The sequence below is a fragment of the Alligator mississippiensis genome, chromosome 4 (genome assembly GCF_030867095.1).
Source record: "Alligator mississippiensis isolate rAllMis1 chromosome 4, rAllMis1, whole genome shotgun sequence".
Taxonomy (NCBI): Eukaryota; Metazoa; Chordata; order Crocodylia; family Alligatoridae; genus Alligator; species Alligator mississippiensis.
In genome coordinates, this window is record NC_081827.1 from 2963902 (window position 1) to 2972702 (window position 8801).

General features: G+C 63.2%; 1 protein-coding gene across 1 annotated transcript; it reads right to left on the minus strand.

Moving 5' to 3' along the window:
- Positions 1-1107: 1107 nt before the first annotated feature.
- Positions 1108-8570, minus strand: LOC106738809 (B-cell receptor CD22). Its single transcript, XM_059725652.1, has 8 exons — positions 7564-8570; positions 6197-6526; positions 5476-5775; positions 4588-4692; positions 3978-4352; positions 3051-3874; positions 2340-2698; positions 1108-1508 (listed from the first exon to the last, which is right to left on the minus strand). The coding sequence occupies exons 3-6, from the start codon at positions 5705-5707 to the stop codon at positions 3342-3344; spliced, it is 1245 nt and encodes a 414-aa protein (XP_059581635.1). The 5' UTR covers positions 5708-5775; positions 6197-6526; positions 7564-8570; the 3' UTR covers positions 1108-1508; positions 2340-2698; positions 3051-3341.
- Positions 8571-8801: the final 231 nt, after the last annotated feature.

The following is an 8801-nucleotide window of genomic DNA, read 5'->3' on the forward strand; positions in this document are numbered from 1 at the left end:
GACCTCCTTGAAGTGGAAGAAGGCCTCTCTGTTTGCCCTGGGACCTTCTCTCTGTGTCCAGCGCTCTCAGACCCTCACTCATTCACCTCTGGCCCAGGCAGCCACTTGCATCCAAACAGCATCCACTAGATCCTGCTCACCCGAAGCCCCCATTACCCTCCACCCTGTAACCAGCCCATGCAGTGCCCGCTCCTGCGAGGTGCTGCAGGGCGATGGAGCGGGCAAGGAGGTCACTGTCTCTGATGCTGAGCAAGCAGCTCTGCATTGTGTCGGGTGCCAGCACGGTCAGTGGTCCCGGGAGAGGAATGGACGGAAAGGCTGCGCGATGAGAAGGGTCTGTGATAAGAGAGGTGCACAGGGGCTGGGGCTGGGATGGGGTGTGTGTGCAGGAGGGTTAGGGAACCACCCGGGTAGGAAATCCACTACAGAAGTCATTTGCAAACAGCCCGCAGGAAGGAGTCAGAGCAGCAGTACAAATACTGAACGCACAGGGAACAAGAGGTATAAACCAGTCTGGGAACAAAGGCTCGCTGCACTACTGGACGAATGAAGAGCTGGACTACTGGACACGGCCCCAGCGAGACCCTGAACTGCCTGATCCCCAGGACAGGGGACAAGACCTGCGTGCAAGGTGACTAATGCCTGTCCTCGTGTCAGTGTGTGCTGCTGCCGAGGGACCCCACATCAGTGGAGGGGAAACTCCTGTCTCAAGCTTCATTCTCTCAGCCACCCACTGGTCCCTGAGCCAAGGGTTTGGGGAAGCAACAGGAACTGGGGGCTGGGATTCAGCTGGCCCAGCTTCCTTCACCCCAGGGGGGCTGCAAGCATCCCGGCAGGGCCCGCGGCCTCCCCGTTCCCGTGTCCAACACCCGGTTGTTTCGAGCACTTTCCTCACAGCCATTGGTTCCTGGATGGTGGCTGTGCCATGGCTTACCCCTTCCACGGGGCATAGCACCATCACCTGGCAATGCCCACCTGCCCTAAGAGGCCCAGAGCCCCCACCTCCCTTTCCCACAACGTGCAGCAGCCAGCACGGGGGGAGCAGAGCCCCAAGCTGCAGCCCCTGTGCAGGCAGCCAGGCCCGGGCAGGAGAGAGATTGGAGCGGGTGAGCATCAGCACTGTCATCTTTATTGCAGCAGCCCAGGGCTACATGGGGCTGGGCTCGATATGGACCAAGAGGTAGAGACACCCCCAACCCTGGGCTCCTCACCAGGCCCGACCACGTGTGTGGGAGGGAGATGGCAAGAGCAGCCCCTCATAGACCAACATAGACCCAGGATGACCTAGGCATGTTGCAGTCCCTGGGTCCTGCGCCCCAGCCCCAGGTTGATAACCCAGCCCAGCCCAGCCCAGCCCAGCCCAGCCCAGCAAGTACAGTCCAGCTACTGGCACCATCTCTGCCATCGCCTGGGAGAGCACACGAGATGTGGTGCTGGCGACGCTGCCTCTGTCTTCAGCTGCCTCCTCCCTCCTCAGCTGTTCGAGGCTCTGGAGAATGCTCTCTGGCCTAGGAAAGAAGTGGAACGAGCCTGTGACTTGTCACCTGGGCCCAGGGGTCTGTTCACCTGGCAGAGACCGAGCCTCTGGGTTTCCCCCTGAGTCAGGCAGGGCCAAGGCTGCACCTGCCTGCTGGGGCACGGGGGAGCGCAGGAGCAGGGCAGAAGGATGCTCCTTGGGATGTGCAGTCTCCAGACAGGAGCCAGTCTGGGTTCAGGACCATCCCCTGACACATATCACTACTAGGAACTCAGCCTTGATGGGAGCCCATGTTCCCCACAGCCACCGGGGCTGAGAGCACTCGGTGCCTCCCCTGCCGGCCCAGGATGCCTGAGTGGACGTTCCCAATGGCCCAGCAATCGCCGCTGAGGCTGAGAACCAGTGACCAGAAGCTCAGCCCAAGGGGGTGTCTATGGCAGCTACAGGAGGGAGAGGTGTCCTGTCTGTGACACCCAACACGTACCCACCCACCGCCCCAACCAGCCTGCACCCAGCGATGCAGACGCCTCTCCCATGGGCTCCCCGCACCCACCCAGCCCAGCCCCGGGTGCATCCTGTCCCACACAGCCTCACCGCTTGTGACTCTGGGCCGTGACAGGAGGCCATGTTCTCCTTCAGGCTGATAGTGCTCAGCGCTTTCCCCCACTTTCTTCCAGTCACTGGAGGGGATGTACCCCAGACCACCCAGAAATTGCCCCCTGCACTTGAGAAGCAGAGGCAGGACGCTCAGTCCAAGGGGGGGTCTTCTCAGACGGGGCCATGACCCCGGTGCAGAGCGCAGCAGCCCCCGGGTGTCATCACCGTGGACTCGCCCCGCGCTGCCCGGCCCACACGCTCCTACCTGGACCCGCAGCCGCCCGCTGGACCTGGACTTGGGCTCCTTCAGGGCCTCATGCTGCACGCGGCACAGGTACTCCACCCCGTCGTCCTCGGGCCCCGCGGGGGGGAGGCGCAGCTCGGACTCCACGCTGTAGGACTTCCCATCCGGCGCCCAAGTAGGGGCAGGGGTGTGCATCCTGTGGGGGTCTGAGCTCTCCAGGGGCCTGGGCGCCTTCTCTCCCGCTCCCTTTCGCAGCCACGTCACCGCCAGCTGCCCGGGGTAAAACCCCAAGATGAGGCACTGCAGGGTCTCCGGCTGCCCCGGGACCAGGGCCTGCGGGTGGGAGACCTCCCCCAGGTGCGGAGGGCGCGGACGGCAGTCTGCAACAGGTGGGAGCGGCGTGTCAGCGAGATGCCCCTGTCCCCGGGCACCAGACACATGCCCACCAATGCCCCGGGGGCCTGAGCCCAGCTCCTGGCAGCCTCTGCCTTGGGCTCCCATCACGCACTGAACCAGTGCAGCCCCTGGTGCTTCCTGTTGTAGACAGCCTCCAGGAGGGCCTGGAGCGAGGGGTCAGGCAGGGCCAGGGGGTCACAGCCCCTCTGGGCTGGGCCGGGCGACAGGCGGGTCTGCTCCGCTATGGACCCCCCACGACCAGGACCAGAGCGGGGCCCACGACAAGGCCCCTTATCCCAGAACGGCCGCTGGGCCTGTCCCGTTCCCACCGCTTACCAGTGCTCCTCTCGATGGGGGTCTCCAGTGTGAGGTGTCCCCCACGGCAGATGTACTCTGTCCCCCTATCCTTAAACTTGGAGATGAATTTTTCTGCCAGGTACTCTGGTGACAAGAGGATGAGTCTGGTCTCCTGCCGGAAGCTCTTCCCGTCCCGTGCCAGGACGGCCGTGCCGGGCTCCACCCTGCACTCAGCCGAGTCCCGCAGGATCACAGCAGTGTCCTCCCCCTTGCCCCTCCGCAGCCAGGTCACGCTCAGCTCCCCCGGGAAATGCCCCGCGATGCGGCAGCTCAGGGTGACTCCCTTCCCCTTGGCCATGGACTCGGGCTGGGAGATTTCGGACATGTCCGGGGACCGCAGGAGACCTGGGGAAGGGAACAGGCAGAGGCAGGGACAGGCCCCGTCAGGGGAGCCGCGGCCTGGCAGGGGCTGCGTGCCGGCCCCTCACACACCACACAGACCCCACACCCCTGCAGCGGGGCTGGGACCCCAGGACACGGCCCCTCCTCACCCGCGGCCCTCAGGCTGAGCTCTCTCTCGCTCGGGGGCTCTCCGGGGCCGTGCTGGATGCACACTCGCACTCGCAGCTCCGGCCGGGTCAGGCTCCGGCTGGGCACTCTCCAGACGCTCGTCGCGGTGAACGTGCCGTCCGCGTTCTTGTCTATCTGCGCGGGGTCTTCCCTCCAACTCCCGGCCCTGTCCCAGCCCCACTGGATCGGGGGCACCTCCCTGGGGTAGAAGTTGTGGAGCTGGACAGCAAACGGCACCTTGTCGCGGGGGTCCCGCTCTGGCAACACCTGGATCTCAGACACCTGAGGCCGGGCTGGGGGGGATGGGGGTGTTAACAATCCCCAGCTCCATCCTGTCCTGACATAATCAGGCCCTGACCACACCGGGAGGTGGTATCAGGGGCGCTGGGCACTCACCCCACACCCGGATCTCCGGGGACACTCTCTCCTCTCTGATCCGTTTGGCCTCGTGGAGGAAGACGCACCGGACCCGCGCCCCTTGGTCCTGCAGCGTGGGGGTGAAGGTCAGGGAGGACGTGAGGCGGGTCCCAGCTCTCTCCTCGGTCACTCTCCAGCCCGGGGGGAGGGCGCGGAACAGCGGCTGGTGCTCGGGGCTCTCCTGGTCCCCAGCGCTCTCAGGCACCGTCCTGTCCTCGCTGTGGATCCTCTCCCATGTCACGGCCACGTCCTCGGGGAACGTCCCCTCCATGGAGCAGCTCAGGGTCACCTCCTGGCCCAGCAGGCACCGCTCTGGCACCTGCACGTCTGGGACATTGTAGGAGACCGCCCAGCCTGGGGGCCAAGCAACCAACACACAGGACACGGGTCAGCCTGGGATCATCTGGTAGATGCATCAAGTCTGAGCCCTGGGCAGGGAACCACAGGATGAAACCTGCCTGGGGAGAGGCACTCCCTCCTGTGGGAATGGCCTCTCCAGCTCAGGCATCCTTGCTCCTTCACTGCCACCTCCCCGCTCTCTGGTCCATCCCCTCCCCCTGTGCCCCTGAACTCAACTTTCTTGCTCTACCTTTTTTTCTCTTCCTCCAGAAGTAAATGGCTGCAGAGGCCGCGACTCCTGCTCCGATCAGGATCCCCAGGACGGCTCCAACCACGGCACCAGTCTGATCCGGTGCTGCAGGTGAGACCAAGGCAGAGCTCCGGTTGCAGATCTGCTCTGACGGGAGCAGGGGGAACTTCCCCAAGACCCGAGTCAGACCCCGCCCGCAACCCATTCCTTCATCAGGTCGCAGGGGCAGGGCACAGACAGGGCCTCATCTCTCCTGCGGCTTCCTCTGGCGAATGGCCTGACATCCTTTGTGCTTCAGGGGAGGGGGCAGGTGAAGGGCCCGTGTTTTTTTTTAAGAATATAATTCTATATATATAGTTACATGTTAATCTATACATCAAGACACGAGCCAGACCCTGCCCTCTCCATTGCGAGTGTTAGGATGGTAAACCTGCTCTTTTTCCTGCTCTTCTAACTTCCTTTTTCCTGCCCTTTTTTCCCACCCTTTTCCCCTGATAATTTATGGTGAGCCCAAACACTGAAGGAATTGGTTTTGCAGCTGAAACATTGGTTAGAGATGTGACTGGGCAGAAGGCTTAAGCAGCAGAAGCGTAATGCTTATTCTAACTAACATCAGCAAAATGACACGTTTGTTTAGGCAGTGGAAGGTAGGGCTTCAAATGGTGAATCATTTGTCTCATCATTGGAGCGGTTGTTTAGTCGGGAAATAGAGGCACTCACACCAGACAGGGGAGGAAACCAGTGGTGTAGCAAGAGGGAAAATGCAAAAGTTGCCCTTTTCTAACCTTATCACAGTCCCTTAGCCCAAGCCCCAATTTGGGGTTTACAGTCTCAGTTCCCCCATTTCCAGAGTCAGGGCAGCAGGTAGGTCCCAGCACCAAGTCTCACCTTGGATGTCCAGGGAGACGTCCTCCTGCAGTGGCTGCTCCAGAGCATCGTGGCGGACGTGGCAGGAGAAGACACTGCCGGTGTCGCTGTGGGCGGGGGTGAAGGTGTAGGTCAGGGTGAGGTTGAAGGTCCCGTCCGCGTTCCTCTTGGGGCTGGAGCGGGTGAAGCCCTTCAGGACCTGCCCGTCTCTCAGCCACGCCACGTCCACGTCCTCAGGGTAGAACCGCCCCATGTGGCACAGGAGGGAGGTCTCAGCATCGGCCACGACTGGTTTTCTTGGGATGGAGATCGTTGGGGCAGCTGGAAAACAGAGTCACTGTGTGCCTTGGGACTCAGGGCTTGAGACTTGGGATACATGCTAGTCCCCTTACCATGTCGGGCACCCACACGACCACTGAGGCCACGTGGGGCCTGGACACCATGTCAGCCGTGATGCTCAACTGACCGACCCCCCAGGAGGTGTCACCACGGCGGTGTGGGTCTGATGGCCTGGGACAGCACTGCCGCGTGTCTGGCAGCAGGACACAACGGCTCCCCGAGCTGGCGCTGAACCCAGGGTCTGACATGACAAGAGCAGAGAGTCCCTCGGTCTCTGGTGAGCATTGCTTGTTCAACACCTCGCTGCACATGGCGCAGGGCTGTGTGTTTGTGTCCCCATGAACCCACCCGTGTCCAGCCTGAGCACGGCCACACTGCCCGTGGGCCCCTCTCCGGTCCTCACCGAGCAGGTGCAGGATGGTCTCCCCGTGATGCTGCTGCGTCCTGTACCCCACAACACACCAGTACAAGACCTCGTCGGGCACGGTCACCGCGGCCAGCAACAGGGAGGTGTCTCCACTCTCCAGCTCCTTCTCCGATGGCAGGCTGGCTCTGGGTCAGGCCTGGCTCCTGCCCTGCTCGTACCAGGCCACCTTCTCCTCCAAGAAATACCAGGTCACCCGCAGGCAGTCCAGGACCACCGGCCCCCCGACAACGAACCGGCACTGCAGCAGGGCCCCCGAGCCCACGCGGGCCGTGGAGGAGGGCGCCGTGGTCACCTGCAGCTGGGAACCTGCCCCGGGGAGAGGAAGCAGCCGTGAGACCCCGCAGGGCTGGGCCGGCGCAGGGGAGAGGCTGCCCAGGACAGCACAGCCCGCTGCGGGGACCTGGTGCAGGGAGATGGGGGCTGGGGGGCAGGGGCCGGCTGCGCTCGGGGCGACGGGACTTCACCCCCACACACTGACCCCGCGCACGCCTCCCCCACGGGGTTTGGCCAGGCTGCCCCAGGGCTGCACACCCGCCCCAGCCCCGAGCTGCCCCCACACCCGCACCAGGGGAGCAGTGGGACTGGGATTACCGTGTGGGGCAGGGAAGAGGGGAGACAGGAGCAGGGCCATGGGAAGAAGCAGGGTGCCTAGGCGCAGCACTGCACCTGGGCCTGCATTTTTCCCCCTGTCCTACCAGAGTCCTTGACAATGGGGATAAAATGGATTCCCAGCAGCTTCTCTCTGGCTTTCACTTTAACTGGGAAGGAGCCAGGCCCCAGCTGGGATCAACCCAAAAGGGCTCCATCCTGTGCCAGGATCTGAAATGGGTCTGGGACTGGGTTCAAGCTCAGCTCTTGCCCTTCTCCATGGCCCCGTGGCTCTGAGGAGCAGAGGGGAGAGTCAGCCTGGGGTCTCCCCTGTCCTGGGAGCAGGACCCCGAGACAGGCTCGGGGCTGGGGGGTTCTGGGGATCCTGTCCCCTCCTGCTCCCTGCTCAGGGTCTGCTCCCAGGGCCCCAGTGCTCCCGATAGCGCAGACCCACAGCCCCGGGCAGGGAAAGGTGCACAGCAGGAGGGGCCGTGTGCGCTCTGGGGTCTGGTTCATCAACTCCTCCAGGTCTCAGGTTCCTGGTACCCTTGGACACCATGGAGGGGGTGTCCCCTGCTCCTGCTCTGACACAGCCGCTCTGGGCAGCACTAGAGACAAACACGAGGCCACTGGGATTTCTCTGTTCCAGTCGTGTTCAAGAGAGCACCCAGCTGCCCCTGCACCGGGGCCGAACACGGCCACCACAGCCTGGCCCTGCCACCCCTCACCCCAGCAGAGCAGGGGTCGGCACTTACCTACTGTCCCCAGGAAGAGCAGAGGCAGGAGCAGGCCCCCGAGGCGCATGGCCCAGGCATCCATCTGTCCCCCCACAGTCGCCATTTCCTCTCCTGCGAGGCAGCGTGGATCCCTGGGCCGTGCCTTTGTGCTTTCCCCTTCCCGGTGTGGCAGGGAGGGCCGGGAGCAGGGTCCAAGGTGCAGCGTGAAGCCAGAGCTGCTCCTGCCCCACCCCACAGGGCTGCGGGAGCCGGGGCCAGCCCTGCCCATGGCCTGGGGAGAGCAGGGGAGGGTCAGCCCTGAGCTCTGCACGGCGTGTGGGGTCCCCTCTGCTCCCCTGCCTGGGTCGCAGTCACATCAGAGAGACGCTGGCTATCCTCAGCTCCTCGTGGCCGTAGCCATCACCTCAGGGACCTGGAGGACCTGGGTGGCCAGCTGGAGCTGTGGACACCCACGATGCCAACACCAGCCCCATCTCCGACACTCGAATCTCTTCTGCGTCTGTCTCCAGCGCTGGGGGAGGGCGGGTAACAGCGGCTGGTGCTTGGAGCGCTCTTGGCCCCAGTGCTCCCAGGTGCTGTCCTGTCCTCGCCGCGGACCCTTTCCCACATCACGTCGATGTCCACCAACGGAAATGAAATCTGTGCCTGTGGTAGCAGGGATCGGACTATTCAGGGGTCTGCTCTGATCAAGGGGCATTTGCAAATGGGTGCCTGGTCACTCTCATACTTCGGGGGAAGAAGCCGTGGGGGAACGTCTGAGTCATGAAGCCGTGTTGCTCAGGAAGAAACGCTCTTGTCTGGTGTCCCAGAGGTGCGTGCTCCTCAGCAGAGGTTTCTGTCACACGGGAGTCACAGCGCCGGTGGGGCTGCCAGGAGAGAGTCCAGACCTGGATCTGGAGGTTGTACAGCGAACTCTTCTGAAGAGCAATAGGTGAAAACTGGTCATAGTTTGCACTACAGTGAAGCAATACTAGCACGATTCCCCAGAATTAGAAATGACACAGTTACAATTGTGGGGAGAGTCTTTCCGGGAGGCATGACCAGCTGCAACACAGCCACCGAAGGGGAAGGCAGCGTCTGACCAGCCAGGGTGCACGCGCCATCCTGGGAGGTGCGGTCCGGTGCCAAGCAGGACCCCCCCCCGGGCACTGCTGCAAGTACAGTTCACTGCGGGGGGCCAAACCTTGGCCCCTGGAGACAGGACCAGGTCCTCAGGCAGATGATCCTGAGTGACCCCAGCCCGTCTGCTCTGCACC

What these genes read in the sequence shown, in the direction of transcription:
- LOC106738809 (XM_059725652.1), bottom strand. Translation starts at nt 5,707, where the DNA reads ATGGGGCGGTTCTACCCTGAGGACGTGGACGTGGCGTGGCTGAGAGAC. An exon ending in CGTCTCCCTGGACATCCAAG is followed by an intron (nt 4,693 to 5,475) that starts GTGAGACTTGGT and finishes TCTCACCTGCAG; the next exon opens with CACCGGATCAGACTGGTGCC. An exon ending in CTGGAGGAAGAGAAAAAAAG is followed by an intron (nt 4,353 to 4,587) that starts GTAGAGCAAGAA and finishes CTTGGCCCCCAG; the next exon opens with GCTGGGCGGTCTCCTACAAT.